Below are 17,432 nucleotides of genomic sequence, written 5' to 3' on the forward strand. Positions count from 1 at the left end.
CGCCCCCTTTTAAAAAAAATCTTATTTAAATGGGTGACATTTGTTTAGACAACCCGACTCCTGTAATTTACTTTATTTGTTGTGTGTTTATTACATCAATCTCAACACGGAAGGCGCGAGAAGATTTTAAACTACTTTTTTATGCTAACTTAACCAAACATGATTAGCACATTACATTTGCTGTGCTTATTTTCTATGTACTTCCACCAGGCAAGGTGTGTCAAAAAGGGAGAGAGCGTTCAGCTTCCGGTTTCCCGACTTGTTTAAAAATTGACTGGGAACTTGCCTTACATTTATCCTCAAATCAGGAAGTGCGACATATACAAATCTGAGCAGAACTCCTTAAAGTTTTTCCTCTTGTTTCGCTGGTGAACTTCTGGGTTTTGCAGACTTCATTATATTTGTGTTCGTTTTGTCCCTGATCGATTCTACCTACCGCCCTCTGAGTCATTCTTCTAGCTCTGTGGCAAGCTGATCGAAAGCTGGTCAGTTTACTATTGGACCAGTAGTTTGGTCTTCTACTGGGGAATGAGCACTGCCTAGGTGGACCCGTCACATGCTTTGGTGATGCGTTATGCCACATGGACAGTTCTTTCCGTGGAGGCGCCTGGTTTATTAGATTGGTCTAAACATATTTCTATGAAAGTTTGCTCATCCAAAGCTTTTGCAGACCGCCTGAGATGTTTCTCGGTTGTGAACTCGGCAGTACGCAACGAATCTCTCAAGAGCTGTATTTGGATTTTGGCTCCAAAGCATTTGCATTCGGGTGGTAGAAATTGTTACCCACTTAGCAGTAATGATTTTCAACGAAGGTTTTTGGTCGATTTTGCAGGTCAGAGACGTGTTCGGGATTAATTTGAGAGACGAGAAACGCATCGAGCGTAGGGCTAGTAACACTGCAAAAAAGGGCCCGAATTCAACAGAGTTTTCCTCGCTGTCGCCAACAGAGAACTTTTTCTTAATGAGGAAGAAGAAATCGACTACACTGAAAGTTAACTTTTTTAGACATTGAGGTATTACTTCTACCAGAAATATTTATTATTTATTATTAAATTTAATCAGTTTTTTCAGTTGTTCGGCTAACATCTCGCTATGCCTTCCCGAGCTGGTTTTTGAAAGTTGTTCCATTTTTTGTTTTTGTTTGTCTGTCTGTTTGCCACAAACACTTTTCTCAGAAGCGGCTATACCAATTGACACGAAATTTGGTGAGAAGGTGAGAACTGTGAACGCCCAAACATGCAGTGAGTGATATCCTTCTACGTTGAGATTTAGGGGTCCCCATATATGTAAAATGGGCCGTGTAACATTTTTTTTCACTGAATATAGTCATGTGGGATATCAAATGAAAGGTCTCGATTAGTACTTTTCGAAGCCGGTCTTAGTTTTGATATTTGTTGAAAAGGCGGGGAGTGGGAGGGGTGGAAATTGATGATTTCTTTAACGGACCCATTCTCAGAAACTACCCAACCGGAAAATCTGAAAAAAATCATGAAGCTGCCTCTATATGGTGCCCAGGCCTCAAAATACTCTCCATATCGATATCTGCTCAAATTAAGTTAATAATAGCATATTACCATATTTTTGGGGAAATTGAGTAAAATCCCCCTTAAGTTTATCCCAGAGCTATAAAAATTGGTAGTAGCATGAAATATAATATAAAGCATATCCCCAAGTTTGATCAAAATCGTACTATTACTAACAAAGTTACAGTAGTTCAAAGTTAACTTTACCGTGTAAATTTACTGCAACTAATTATCACACTAAAGTGGGTAGTCAAATATGCCAAATGCGTATACATAACGGGCTACGTACAAATGGGATAGTTCTACACTGAAATATACTCACAGAAGAAACAAACAAAACCGTTCATACCTGAAGCGACTTGTTACAGCCTTTAATAGATTGAAAAAATTGAAATTACAGCCTTTTTTTTGTAAAATGGTGCATTTTTTTTTAATAAGTTAAAAAAAGTCAAATTACAGCTTTTTTTTGTCAACATAATAAAATCCGCAATCGGGAAAATATAGCCAACAGAACACTTATTAATAAGATATATAATTTTTTGATTTCGGATAGATAAAATGACCGTTCAAGTGCCTCAAACTTGCCCACGACATTTCGACAAGGACTATGACAAGGACGTAGGAAAAATGATGGGTATCTTTGAAAAATATTTTTGAAAAGTCATAGCACGTACAAATTAAATTAGAAAAAATCATTAGATTATTTTTAGTGGTTACTTTGCAGTTAATTCTCAAAAGTAGGTCTAAAATTTACCCTTGACGATAGATCGCCTTAAGTCTATAACCGAAGCAGTAAGTACAGCCTTAGAATGTCTAGCTGCAAGGTTTGCAGTAACCAATGACCTCTTGCATGTCGAATTTTTGTGTCCCGAATCGTGCAGGCTGTCTGTGGTAGTACTCGTATGGTCGCTATTTATGTGCTACCATACGCCCTTTTGAGTTTGGCAGTAGACAAATCTAGTAGGCGCTGCAGTTTGAACTACTGTGACCCCGTCTAGCTCTTTGCACTGAATTGAGATGTCGTGCTTTTGGACAACTGGCACCGGACCTCTTCAACTCCAACATGAGATCTCTTTTTTGGTTCTTCCGAATCCTGCTGACATTTTTCAACAGGTCTTTCTCATCGAAATCATATTACCTGTGAGATGACAAATGCTTTAGAGCGAGTCTTCATTTTAATCTTTTTCATAACCGTTTATGACTCAATTAAATAGATCCTGTTCTGCCGGTAATTGCTGTTGAGGGATATAATTAATTTTGCATCTTTGCACGCTTTGAACGGTGTTCACCCTTCTCTGTCCACCAGACTGTTTGTATATTAGACTGTGAAGTGCAGTAAATTTTTTCGTATGAGAAACTGTTTATGTGAAATGTAGGAAGAAATTGATATTCACAGAAATGAGTTGCAATTGATAATGACGTAATCGATTCATCCAAAACATGTAGTTTTGCAAACTGCCTGCAGCTGCTTTTGTGACATGAGCTGCTCAAATCGACTTGACATCGAGCAAATTAAAATGTGTGCTACACCTTTAGCGCACACACTAACCTCGCATAGTATTTACCGTCAGGGCATATAAAATGCAATTATGGATGACAAGAGCAAAGATACGAATATTGCACTTTAGGGGGAGAGGGCGTTAACCAGGGTGCTAGGTTATAAATTTCTAAATATTTTGCATGTTCTACAATAATCAAGGTTTTTTTTCGGTAAATTTTTAATTCGTAACTCACGGAGTTGAAACTGATAACTGATCTTAGGGAAATAATTTCTTCTAATCAACTAGTGTTTTTTGCCTGCTCGCCTATAACTTCCTCGATTTTTTTGAATTAGGCTATTACAATGTTTAGTAGGGCTTCAAAGTAGGAGCATTCCGAATTCCCGATTGCTACTACCATAAACTGCTATATAGGATGTAAAGAACAAAAAAATAAAGATCTTATTTAATTGTTCCAGTAAATGTTCGACTACTGCTTACACTATCTTCAGGAAAATTTTAGTATAATGTGTATTTTTGGTAATAGCTCTCGATGGGATATGATAAACTAGAAATAAAGGAATATACTCGTAAATGCTGGAATTATTTGTAGAAATTGAAGAAAAATATTTCCTAAAAATAGCGGTTCTGATATTTCAGTCGCATCAGAAAAGAATCAATAATAATAGTATTTAAACGGTTTTAGCCAATGCTGCATGGTTTAACCTAAGATTTAGACACATGAAACAAATCAATTTGAATTACAGACTCTATACCAAATGGTGGAGAAGTTCGTATTAAATTCGAGACTCTTCGTTCTTTAGATCCCACCGAATCCCTCGATATAGACAATCATATAGCTCAGCATATAATACAGCGTTTAGATCAATCACCCATAGAACAAATGCATCCATCAACGACGTCTGAAGATAACAAAATTTCACAACATCTTATTCAAAATATTAAAACAGAAATTGTAGACAAGCAGCATTCTCATCAGCAGCAACAACAAATGCAGAGCCAATCACAACAGCAAGGTCATCAGGGCATGTCTGGTAATACGGTGATGGAAATTGATCCAAATAATATAAAGCATGAACCTGCAATGATAATAACACCAGAAATAGTAACGATGATGACGACAGGAAATATGGGTAAGATGATCAGCCATATAAATATATAATGCACACCAAGAGTTTAACACTACATAAGTACTAAAATATTACTAAAGTGCGTTTCACTTTAAAAGCCTTACAGACAAAAGGAAAATAGTGTTAATAATTGGTTTAAGCATACATTCATCACTGAGACCACAGCTTAATAATTGAAAATTCACATTCCTATTTGCGTTGCTATTATAAACAGTTTCTTAAATTCTTCATCAGAAAATTATTTCTTTTTGTTCCATTGCTTTTTTTGAGTATCTCTTTACGATCAACCTGCAATATTTTTATTTTAATGATTTGAACACAATCCACATTTTCTCGTTCATGAAGGATACTTTGTACGAATTTTTCTTCTCAGCGTCGCAGGGTTCAGATGACGGTTCTGTTATGGGCAAACTATATTTTGAAAATTTTTTGGCAATAATGTGGCAATAAATGCATTGCTATTTAATCTGAGAACAGATTGAATGGTCTAAGAGCTAACTACGGTCCAATGCAATGATTTCAAGACTGAATTCCTCGAACCAAGGCAAATTTTAAAAATCTTGAATTATCTAGTTTCTATTCATCAGGGCTAGCTACAATCGTGCCTTGTTTGCGGTTTACAATACTGGTAACCGTAAAGCATATTGCCAACCACTTTATGAATTTCTGTCAAAATGACGCAACCGATCAAGAAGACCTGAGTCCCTTCCTGATCGGGACGAAGACTTAAAAAGAAGTACTCTCATCATTGTCCTTACGTTGCCCAAGACCGTGTTTCTCTATCACGAGTCTGAGTAAGGTGTTGTCAGAACTCGAATTGGCATTGAGATATCATGCATTTCTTGAATTGCTTTCAGTTGTTCATTTAGAGCCTCCTTTCCCCTCTGAATCGGGATTAACTGAGACGCCTAGTTGTTACACAGCCATTCAGACTGTAGTGACTCTTCTCTGCTTTTCACTTAGCTTGGGATGTCGATGACGGAGGAAGGATAAGTTCAAATATTTACTTAAAAATGATCTTATTGTTTTAATGTATATTCTATCAACAAGCTCTAAAACAAATCACTACATTCGGTAACTCGTCCCGTCTGTATCTCATCAAATTTTGTACATGTATGCATTTACATCCAGGTGTAGAGCATGTAAAAAAATTTAATCAGATTCACCATTCTTGTATTCTTCATTAATGATTAATCAAGTGAGAGTTTTTGAAGAGCTTTATATTTTTGAATAATTATTTAAACCTATTGATTATAACAAGCGGTCTTAAGGATTTGGCCGGCGATATACTGTTTATAGATTAAAAAGGAAAAGCACGTTGTAAGCTACACAATTAATACTAGATTTATATTTTTCTAGATATTTACAATTCAGATACCAGTGAAGACTCTCTTATGATCGCAAATGGTTCTTCAAATGATAATAATGAACCCCAATATACAAATCTGGATCAACAAGATATAAAATTGAATGGGCCCAAAACGTGGACTCCGGAAGACATGAATTCTGCCTTAGAAGCACTTAAAAATCATAACATGAGTCTAACGAAAGCATCAGTTACATATGGCATACCATCAACTACCCTGTGGCAGCGCGCTCATAGAATGGGCATTGATACACCAAAAAAGGAAGGCACAACTAAATCATGGAATGAAGAAGCCCTCAATAATGCTTTGGAAGCCTTGCGGACCGGACAGATATCAGCAAATAAAGCATCAAAAGCATATGGAATTCCGTCCTCTACTTTATACAAAATTGCACGACGTGAAGGAATCCGCCTTGCAGCACCTTTTAATGCAGCACCAACGACATGGACACCAGAAGATCTTGAACGTGCATTAGAGGCCATTCGATCCGGCCAAACTTCCGTCCAAAAGGCCAGTACTGAATTTGGTATTCCTACAGGTGAGATTGAAATATATATTGCATTAGAAATTTGTCAGGCACAAAAAAATGTATGTTCACAATTATTAAACCATGAGCGTAAACGTTTCCATTCAGAAGGAAAAATTTACATCTTTTTATGATTTCAGTCAGTTCTCGATCATTTCCTTGGCATTTATTTTTTATATATTTTAATATAAAATTAACAACACATTGGCACATGATTATAACCTGGCGATTGCTAATCCAGAATTTTTGTCCTGCTTTTCACCATTGAGATCATCATCATCATCTATTCCCTACAAGGAATAGTACATACTTCTTTCTGTGTTGAAATCTATGCGAAAAGATTCAAAAGTATCTGAATGTTCATGAATGAGTAACTGAAGAACTATAAAAAAGCATTACAATTCTTGTAAATCAAATTATGCATTTTCAGAATCAAGTGGTAATAGTAAGTAGTGAAAATTTGAAGTGTGAAAATATCAGTATCCATTCAATTAGGGGGAATATAAGTAACGTCCATCTTCTTTTTCTTCAGCCTTTGTTCCGTTCACAAGCAGGGTCGGCTCTATCAAATGCCTGATCTGGATGCAATCTCGAGGCTTTTAAATTCCCATCCAGCGTATCAAGCCACCGTTGTTTTGGCCGGCCTTTTTGTCGTTTACCATCGACTTCGATGTTCAGACCAATCTTGGCAAGTGAATTATCGTTAGCGTGAATTGCGTGACCACACCATCGAAGACGCCTCTCGCAATTTTTCCACGATCGGTGCAACTCCATAGCAATCGCGGATATCCTCATTTCAAATGTAATCAAAACGTGCCACGCCACTAGTCCAACGCAATATCTTCACCTCCATTATCGCAAGACGCCGTTCATTGTCTTTTATAGTCGGCCAACACTCAGAACCATAGAGAGCGATAGGAAGGCCGACATTGCGGTAAATTTTAGATTTGAGACGTTCGTTGATACGTCGATCACAAAGAACACCAGTTATGGAACGCCCTTTCATCCAGGTTGCGTTAATGCATGAAGCAATTTCATAACGCAGTTCTCCATTCGCTGATAGCGTTGAACCGAGGTATTTAAACCGCTCATTTGGGCAGATCACTGCCGCTGACATTGACAGTTTCATGGGGATCGGTCGTCAATAAATTCAGTTTTGTTTAGATTCAATCTGAGACCGTATTGCATGAGGTGAACATGCCATTTTTGCACAAAGTTCTCGAGATCATTTTTGCTATTAGACGCTAGGAAAACATCATCTGCCTAAAGCAGTGTATAGGGCGCAGGATGTTGGATATCCCGTGTGTCGGTGTGCATAACAATAACAAAGAGGATGGATGAGAGGGAGCTTCCTAGATGAACATCGACAGAGATATGAAGCGGTTTTGATGCACTCGCCATACTTTGAACTTTACTTTTCGGATGGTCGTAGAGCAATTGAAACCAGCGCACGAGTTCTTCTGGCACTAAGTGTTATCGGTCAAACGCTTTCTACAGATCCAGGAATGCAATGTAAAGAGGGCACGAAACACCGTGAGTTCTCCATGATTAACCGCGCAGCGTGTATTGCGTCAGTAGTTTCGCAGTTTTTGACAAATTCGGCTTGATTCACGGCTATTTCAACGATTTCGCGAATACGGTTGTCAAGAATGTGTCCAAAAATCTTCACCGTACCGTTCTTGTCATTAACGCAACAGAAGTGTGCGTTCGTTATGGCTTTTGGCAAGTCGATACAGATCTCTCTCGTCATCCCGAGTGTCTAGTTTATCGTATCAACTGGGAGCAGCATGACCGAGGGGGCTCGCAGATGATAAGTGCTTATTTATATAATTCGCAAAACACAACATTACTACGATTTAAATTGAGCGTAAAACTTACTTTAAAACGTACTTTGGACCAAAGCTTGGCCAGAGCCAAACATATTTTTTGAGTATTGAGGGGTCCTAAGTGTTCTGCATATTATATAAAGGAGCACTTAACATCTACGAGCCGCTTCGGTCACGCTGCTTCCAGAGTAGAGGTGAGGCAGGGCCTGATGAATTGCCTCTGCTCTGGTAAGAAACCGTAAAGCCGTCTTCGCCTAACATTTTTTAAAGTTTGGGCGCTAAGCCCTAAACCAGGCGTTCGTGGACCAAAGAAGAGGAAGTAAGTTGCTCCGCTCCCCATTTGGTCCAGTCCGACATCAAATGGACCTCGCTATCCTCAAAAAATATGTTTAGCTCTAGCCAATCTTTGATCCTAAGTACAATCTTTTCATCGAGAAGTTTCCAGAAGGCATCTTTCTCGGCATCAGGTCGACCAGGTGAAGAAGTGAATAGTGCGATCAGTTGATATAATGGCGAGCTTCATCAGCCGATCATCAAATCGTTCGACTTCTGTAATGGCATCACGGAAACGCTCTGAGATGACCGGGGTCCGTCCTGCCGCATCGACTGAGCTGCACGCGCTAGCATTTTTCCGAGGCTTGTGACTGAGAGAGACCATGTAGGGTTTACCATAGTGGAATAACTTCAACTATTCTCTATTTATCTCTTTCCCTGATCTCAGCATTTTATTTTTGTTTTACTGAGGATAGTACAAAGTACGTTGCCTCAAATCATCCTCCTTTACCTGTGCTTGGGACCAGCATACTATGTTAATAATAGTTCCAATGTATATGTAGAGCACTCCAGATATATTCATGGTTGACGCTGACGAAAATTTTTTCGCAGTCGATGAAGAATAGTTCAAGAGTACTCGGGCATTAACAAATAATTTATCCTGATGATTGCTGATGCAGATCTAGTTTCGTCATTTCTCTTAATGGAGAATTTGATCACAATCGACCCGATTTAGTTGCGCTGTTCAAAGAAAGATAAATGTACTTCATAATCGAAGTAAGCATGTTAGTGAACCTGGACACTGTTGAAAAACACCAAGAAAAATCCTTGGCGGTCGATGCAAAGCAGTCATGGAGACCACAGAAAATCTGATGGGAACCTCACAAAACTTACTCGTACATAAATCGATGCATATGCACGGTCAGAGGGGCGAACTATAGATTAAGATCCAAAAAGTCGCCTTTCTTGCAACCTTCGCCATTGTTTTGTTGACAATGATCATTTATTTCTTTCCTGGATCCGCCGATGAGCTAACAGCGCTCTCACTGATATGCCGCGCGGATGGTAAATAAAGTGCGACACGATAAGGTGGCTCCTAAAGCCTGGGTTGTGGTCTTCTCATATTGATGTTGTTGAATCCTTTTCCTTATTCTAAATTTAAAAATATTATTCAGCTTCGAAAACATATTTACGAGATAACAAGGAAAAGTTGAACTTACACGGAAAAAGATTTTAATTTAGTATTTCAATGAATTTGACTAAACTTTGGCAGTAGGCTAGTGAAAAAATAGTATTCCCCAAAACATTTGTACTTTTTTTAATTGAGTGGTTTGTGAACAATATTTATTGTCCTGGCGGTAGCCAGTCAACCTGCAATCCGCCATAGTTATCTCTATTTACCTTTGAAATTCTATTAAAACCTAAGATGATTTTACATCAATGATTTGATTTAAAAACTTTGCTATACTGTAATTGTTAGTAGTGAGATAGAATTCATTACTTATTTCGTGGTAGGCTCCAAATATTGAAATCTGAAGAATTTTTCCCAACAACGGGTGACTAGTACATAACACAATACATTTATTTTGTCGACTAAATGTAAAACCTGACTGAGCCGTTTGGTGATAGCCACTAGTTTCTGCGGAATGCCCATACTACGTAAAGGACTGGAGATACCTGCCGTGTTGACGCTATCGAAGAACTTGTCGAAATCGAAGAAGAACAGGTGGAGCAGTCATCTGGTTTCAGTGCGCTGTTCCGAAACGACCTTAAGCAAGAGCACGAAAAGATTTGTTAACTGCCGCACTGAAGACGGGTGCCTTTCTTCGGAACCTTGATAATCATCCTTTTTTCCTGTTCGTGAGAAAGAGCTTGTATTCTGAAGATGTATGTGTAACTACAGAAACTGCAGTTCGGCGAAAAGGTCATCAAGAGGTGAAATTATACGTGTGAAGATTGTGCGGCTTGCTCTTTCTACCGCGTAGGTGATAATCAAAGTACGCTAGGTACTCATAAACTAATGAAGCTGCCAAATTGAAAGCTGGACTAAATATTTATTTGATATCACTCATTTGCACTGTGAATTAGATTGAGAGATTCTATGTCCCTCGCCGCCTTTTTATCCACATGCAAGAACGTAGGGGAAAATTAATAAAGTGTGTTCTTTTTTGTTTCAGGAACACTTTATGGTAGATGTAAGCGAGAAGGTATTGAATTGTCGCGTTCAAATCCAACGCCTTGGTCTGAAGACGCTATGAATGAAGCGTTAGTAGCCGTAAGAGTCGGTCACATGTCAATAAATCAGGCAGCTATACATTATAATCTCCCATATAGTTCATTATATGGTCGATTTAAAAGGGGTAAATATGATGCTCCTACGCCAAGTGGTCCACCTGCGAACAATGCGACGAATACATCCACCAATATGGATTTAATAGATAATAGTCCAGAAAACTCGGTGAGTTGATTTCTCGTTTTTCACACAACTGCACTGTATTCTATATAAGTTACATATATACTTCAGCCATTCCAATATACTCCGGGACCACAAACGGCGCACCAACAACAGCCTCAACAGCATCAAATTCAACAGTCATCACAGCCTCCTATTCATTTGCAACACCAGCATCATCTCCAGCAACATACGCAACATTCGCAACTTCACCCACACCAACCACCTCAGCAGCATCATCAACAGCACATTCAACAACTTGATGTTACATCGAGTAGTCAAGTACATACTCAGCCTGGACAAATCCATCAGATCCAGTACCATCACCATCACAGTACACCTGAAAGAAGTTGAGAGTTTAATGATAGTAACAAGGACTAAAAAGAGGGTCTTATAATATTCTTGTAAGACAATGTAAAAAGTTTCAGTTTATTTTTTTATGATAAATGACAAATTCGAATTAAATTTGAGTAGGTAACAATAACAAATAATATTTATCTTAGAGCTATTAGTGATATAACCGAATCAGTGAGAAAATAAGGCAGTAGTAATCGTAAGTAGTTTCGATTTAGTAATTAAGTAAAAAAGTCAGAAATGAACTCATGTTGAGTTTATTTACAGTCTTTTAATTTGTCATGTATTAAGTTAAAGAGAAAGAATAGTTTTCATACTGGTGTATGCGACAAATTAAATAGTTTTGCTCTTGATATAAAAAAGTAAAATCTTCCCTTTGAATATATCGTCAAATATAGTGAAGTTTTTTTTAATAAACGAGAAAGAAAAATAGTATTTAGGTGAAGGTAACTTCAGTTTTATAACTATGCATTAACTCCTAAGAATAAAGGAGCGGTTCTCTAGAGTTATATGTTGGAACAGAATTAAAAATGAACATCTCCAGTTTGCAGAAAAGTTAAAAGGATATCTAGTGTGCTGCTTGGGAAACCCTTACGCAATGTTAAATTTTATATTAACTGGCATAGTGAACATCTGCTAATATCATTGTAGTAGTGGAAGAACTTTTTATCGAAACAAAACTTTATATTTTAGTTCAAACTTGCTTTTTCTTGAAATATGGCATAAAGCTGTTATTTTTGTGAAAAAAATGTGTTCTTTGTTAATTCTTTCAGAAAAAATGTATTTTATTTATTTTTTGCTTCGAAACATATTTTTTGTAATCGGTAATCTCCAATCAGAAAAATACATTTCTAGAGTAAATTACTTAAGCTCTCCGTAAATCTCAACCTAATTAGTTATATTACCAGTTTTATTTGCAGAATTCAATATCACCTTTGAAGTGGTTCTGAGTTTCGAATGAATGTTTAGAGATGTTATTAACTCTAGGTGATAAGAACTACAAAATTATGAATGTACGTAAAATCTTCCAATAGGTGCATATTGTTTAGAATGTTGTCACCTTATTATGAAAAAAGATTATTTATTCACTGTTATTTTATTTTACTTTCATCTCCAAAAAAGCCCCAATTGTGAAAACAACTCTTTTTATTTAAAGTGTATAGCAACAGAAACTGTTTGCTATTAAACTTTACAATTAATATTTCCTGCAAATAATTTACAATCTTTGATGTATAAAGTATCATTCTATGAAATTTTGTGCTAAGCATGTAATCAATATTTAGATATTATATCATGATACCCTTTTATCATCCCCTAGTTTAATTGATGAAAGTGCATTAAATTAAAAGAAAAAATTTTCTTTGAGCGGTGTATTATTTAGAATGGAATAAATCGCAACCATACGAAGTTCAACATTCTTTCTGGTTAAGACATTTAACGCCAATCGCTGATTATGACGATCTATGGCGATTTGTACAGTCTCATTGAAAATCAAAAGGCAAAAATAATAATAGTCACAGTACCAAAGGGGAACTGTGTGGGTTCCTTATATTCCAGGAGAGAGAAGGATGTTATATATATGGAGGATTGAATTGAAGGTTTTAAAGTGGAAAACACCTTTCCCGAAATCTTATTCTGAAATTTCATAATACAAATCATATTTTCATTGCCAGCTTTCTTTTCTATTTTCTTCTCAGTGAGTGAAATTTAAAAACACAAACCATATTTCAGTAGTCAGCTTGAAATCCCTTCACTGAAGCTAATTAATCTAATCATCTAAAAATGCAGTTATTTCAACACTCAAATCAATTTTAGACTCATTCTGACGAGAGTCTTACACTTGAAAATACACTTAAAATATTCTCTGCTTGGGAGGCAGTCTCTGACAGTACTTTGGCCGAACGATTCCGGTTCGATTAAGGAACATCACAATTGTACAGTCTACAGTGTTACCTGCAGAAATTTCCGATACAGAGGATGCTTTCTATTGACAACTATACATAATTCTTCAGAGGCTTCTTAGAGGTGAGATTTTAATAGTAATTGCTGATCTGAATATCCTAGTGGGCTTTGACAACACCTTACTCGGACATGCAATGCGGAAGCATGGTCTTAGTAACTGTAACAACAACGATAAAAGATATAAATAGATATCTGCAACGTTCTCCGCGCTGATGATCGCTGTAAACGAGGGCGAAGTTTCAGCGCTACTTTGACTCATTCGTGCTAGAAATTTGAGATCTTTACCAATAATTTGATAAGTCGTAGCTTAAGTGATTTCACCGTGGTCCTCAATGAATGAATTAAATGGCTAGACACCCTAAATTGGCTAGACACTCCAAATAAAAGTGAAATTATCTCTACCGTCAATACGATCAAGCAGGGCAAGGGGGTTGGGCTTGATCGTCTCCTTGCAGAACAGTTGCTTGCAGTCCTAGCACTCCATCCATCCTCAAATAGTAATATACTATTATTCAATCAATTGTGTCAAGCGGTTTAGCTGTTACTGGGAAAAGTGCATGTGACAAACAGATAGACAGACATTGAACCAATTTTAATAAGGTTTCGTTTTACAAACAAACCCCTAAAAAAGAGAATATCACGCAGTGATATCTAGACCCGTTAGCCTCATACGCCCAGAACATCATCGGCCTACACCAAAAAGGAAAATGATCAACAGCTACATGATCTTTTCATGCACTTCAAGGTCGGGTATGGTAGCACAGGCAGAGTAAAATTGTACGGAAAAGAGAATTGTCCCGACTAAATTGAAAAGACTGATTAGGGTTACCTTGAGCAATGTGCAAGGCCAGATAAAAGCAGCAGGATCACTCTCGAGACTATTCCCACTTTCCATATGCTAGAAAGAGCATTACCACGAAACAGTTTTAACTTGATGTTGTTGCTTAGATAGCTTCATTCCTGAATTTTCGGTGTTTTTAAGATTTTGTATAAAACACCAAAAGTCTACCAGCTGTTGCTTGGTGGTTTCAAATGCTAGGACAGTTTCTGGAGACCACGCAACCTCCCACGATTCTTTTCTTAACGAAAAGTTGCGAACGAAGAAGGCTGAAGGCGAATCTCCCGCGCCTAAAAAGGGGACAAATTGGGTGGCGCTGACAAACCTACACGGAAAACAATTTGTTACGAAGCCACAACAGGAGCCTCGGACTGAACGGATTTGCGGAATAACGCGCATTTTCTCATGGAACGTGCGCTCCCTGTACAGAGATGAAGCTTCTGAGCAGCTAGCCGATGCCCTATCCCAATATAGCGCTGATGTAAGAGCGCTATAGGAGATGCGTTGGACAGGGACCGGTTTCCTGGAGAAGACCCGCTACACCATATATTATGATGGCCATCCAGTAAACCATGTGCTCGGAGTAGGTTTCTTAGTCAGTCAAAAAATGAAACCTGCTGTTATCGGCTTTGAAAACATAAGCGAATGGCTATGCACTCTGCGCTTGACCCTACAGAGGAGACTGCAGGCGATATGTTGGCTCCCATAGCTTACACCAAGATACAAATAATAACGGACTTCGGATTATTCAATTAGCAGTGTCATACAAAGTATATGGTGGCAACGTCAGCACCGAAGACGAACCAATCAACAACATCAAACCGCACTGGTCAAACAGGAAGAATAAGGATAGGAGAATACAACTTTGAGACCGTTGATAATTTCTCCTATCTAGGGTCGAAAACCACAACCGATAACAGCTATGATGATGAAATCCGCGCACGGTTGTTGTCAGCCAACAGAGCCTATTTCAGCTTACAACAACTGTTCCGCCCGAAACGTCTCACCATAGGGTCAAAGCTCTTACTGTACAAGATAATGATCTCGCCAGTCCTCATGTATTCCTCGGAGACTTAGGTTCTTAGCAAGAAAAATCCTTCGAAGAATTTTTGGTCCCCTACATAAGTATGGACGATTCCGTAGGTAGGATTGTCCAAGCCTAAATGCTTGGCACTTAGTGCTATTATTAGGTAAAATTCGGTATCGAGCAGATTGTAACAACTCGAAGAAAGAACATTAAAGAATTAATGTCGAATTCATTCAGTCATCAAAACTCCAATTTTATTTCATTTACTTGATTTCACATACTTCGCGTAAGATATAGCGGTTCAAATCTCGTGTATATCACCAGCCAATATAATATAGGTAGAAGAACCTGCTCTTTAACAGTAAGCATTTTTGATATAGTTACGATATATTAAGTAAATTTCATTTGTGAATCAACAATGCATTGTTTGGCAATCCAACCGCTCTGTTTACGCGGTTGGACAACCACTAGTCATTTCAACCGTGTCTCGCAACTGGCCACTGCACCCAACCACGTCTGGACGGTCCATCGCCTAGGCGATGGCCACAAATTCAGAAAAGCACAGAATACTGTTCACGTAAAATTTCTCACGGTATTTGTAAATGCTCGTGGAAATTGTTCAATATTTCTTCAAATTTTTGTGTTCGAATATTCAGATGATATGATTGGATCTATGCGTTGCGTCTATTGTTACATTGATATTGAAATAGTCAGAGAAAGAATAAATAAGCACTTAGTAAACCAGAGTTAGACGCTTCACGTATGAAAAGTTTTGTGTTTTTGTTATATGAGGAACTTGCCACCCATTTGTAAACAGCTAGAAATGCCACATCGCAGCGGGAATCAAAGGCAGTTCCTTAAAGTTTATTTTCGGATTAATGGTAATGGATCTTAATGGAATCACTGAGCGAATGATGCTTCAAAATTCCTCTATGGGAAGATTGGTAGAAGCAATCACACGGTTCCATTGGAGATCGATCTGCATATATCAAAATGTACCTTTCAGGAATTTAAGTAGAATTTTTACAAATATGAAATGGTTCCATGTGTTGAATGCAATACGAACTTCTATTTGATTTGTAATTTCTGGGTTAATGTTAGGTAGCAACTGGATTGCTTGTGAAGGGACCTTTTAAAAGCGTTGTTGTTATTGCTCTACCATACTGAAGTAGCAAATCAAGTTGTAAGTCGCACTGCACTCGGTTCCCAACCTGAGGCCCCGCGCACGAGTCAAATTTTTTGATATTCTTGCTACTATTGCTGCAACTTGAGCAAGCAACCGCCGCTTGCCTCACACGTGCAACTTGACTACATCTTGGTTGGCAACCAGGTTGTCGGTGTATGTTTGTTCTTAAGCGCTTGTCATGTGTTGTTCATTTTTGTTAGAGTTTATATAGTTTTTATAAAAACAGCAATTAACATTTTTCACTATCCAACATCAAGTTAATCTACAAGTTCTCATCAGGCATCCGCACGTGCCCAATTTCACACCTTCTAGGGATCTTTCGGACGAATTGCACAACTTCCAGACCATCTCCTAAGCAGAACTACCTGGATGTGGAACAGATTATCATCTATTCTTTTCTCCCCATTATAGACGCATTCAATTATACATCTAAACTTAACAGTATGATTTCAATTTCCTTCCATTTATTCCCTTTTCATAAAGGGGTTTCCCGGAGCCTCAGGTCCACTATAATAAAATATACGTACATACATCCCGCGGCAAAAGAGGGACACTCCTTGTTTGCTATTGATTACGAGAATTAGCAGATCATTTATACCTTCTCTTTACTCTATTTGAAAACAGGTCTATATATATGTACATATACTATATGCATATTACTTCACATTCCCAAATTATGGCTAAATTTCATTCAATGGTTTCCCAATAAATTACGTGAAACAGACAGTGGTAAGGTTTTATTTTGTACAAAACGTCGAGGAGCTTGTGAAGGTGCCCAATATTTATGTTGTGGAGTATATACCTATGTATACATTTAGATCGTGTTAGAAGCGCAAGCGTTTCATCTTGTACACTTCCTTTTACGACATATGCGGAGGGATCCTTGCTTCGAAAAGGGTCGCACAGCAAGCGGACAACTTATGAACGCACATCTGTATACAATACATATGTATGTGCACTGCGAGAGGATAGAGGATATTCAAAAGCAATACCTTTTCCTACCATTCGAGCTCTGCTTTCTGTCTCTATATGGGTAACACGCTAACCCGGTGGATTGTGCAGATGGCACGTTAACGGGATGGTTCCACCAACTCACAATAGCTTTTGGATGAATTTCATTTATACTTACATGTACGTATATTTTAGTGGATTTAGGCATTGTTGATAAACTATCACAGCTGCTTTTGCTGTGCGCAACCCCGACGACCGACATACGCTCAATAGGGGATTAGAAAGTGAAATGCAATGTATTTCATTATGATCGTCGGAAACTCACCCCAAAAGTGTACAATGTACATGCAGCAGTTGGAAAGGGGAACACTTGAGACCATTCATTAATAACATATGTATGTACATATAAAAAAGGGCAGCTGCACCACGAAGTATATATATTCCAACCCCCATCGGCGCGGGCTATTCATGATCACTGACTGACTTAACGGTTTTTGCGAATGTGTGTACACTCCCAA

The 17,432-nt window shown here is 38.0% G+C and overlaps 1 protein-coding gene across 6 annotated transcripts in view; it reads left to right on the forward strand.

The window, feature by feature from the left end:
- Nucleotides 1–12,357, forward strand: part of LOC119659472 (longitudinals lacking protein, isoforms H/M/V) — a 110,685-nt gene extending 98,328 nt beyond the window's left edge. For 5 of the 6 annotated variants that reach the window (XM_038067563.1, XM_038067562.1, XM_038067566.1 and 2 more), the window contains 4 exons: nt 3,769–4,155; nt 5,512–6,057; nt 10,322–10,602; nt 10,669–12,357. In XM_038067563.1, coding sequence (XP_037923491.1) covers nt 3,769–4,155; nt 5,512–6,057; nt 10,322–10,602; nt 10,669–10,950 — 1,496 coding nt within the window. In that variant the 3' untranslated portion in view covers nt 10,951–12,357. The remainder of the gene's footprint in view (nt 1–3,768; nt 4,156–5,511; nt 6,058–10,321; nt 10,603–10,668) is intronic. The other variant, XM_038067564.1, reaches the window with a different exon arrangement.
- Nucleotides 12,358–17,432: the final 5,075 nt, after the last annotated feature.

This window comes from Hermetia illucens, chromosome 6, assembly GCF_905115235.1.
Source record: "Hermetia illucens chromosome 6, iHerIll2.2.curated.20191125, whole genome shotgun sequence".
NCBI classification, from domain to species: domain Eukaryota; kingdom Metazoa; phylum Arthropoda; class Insecta; order Diptera; family Stratiomyidae; genus Hermetia; species Hermetia illucens.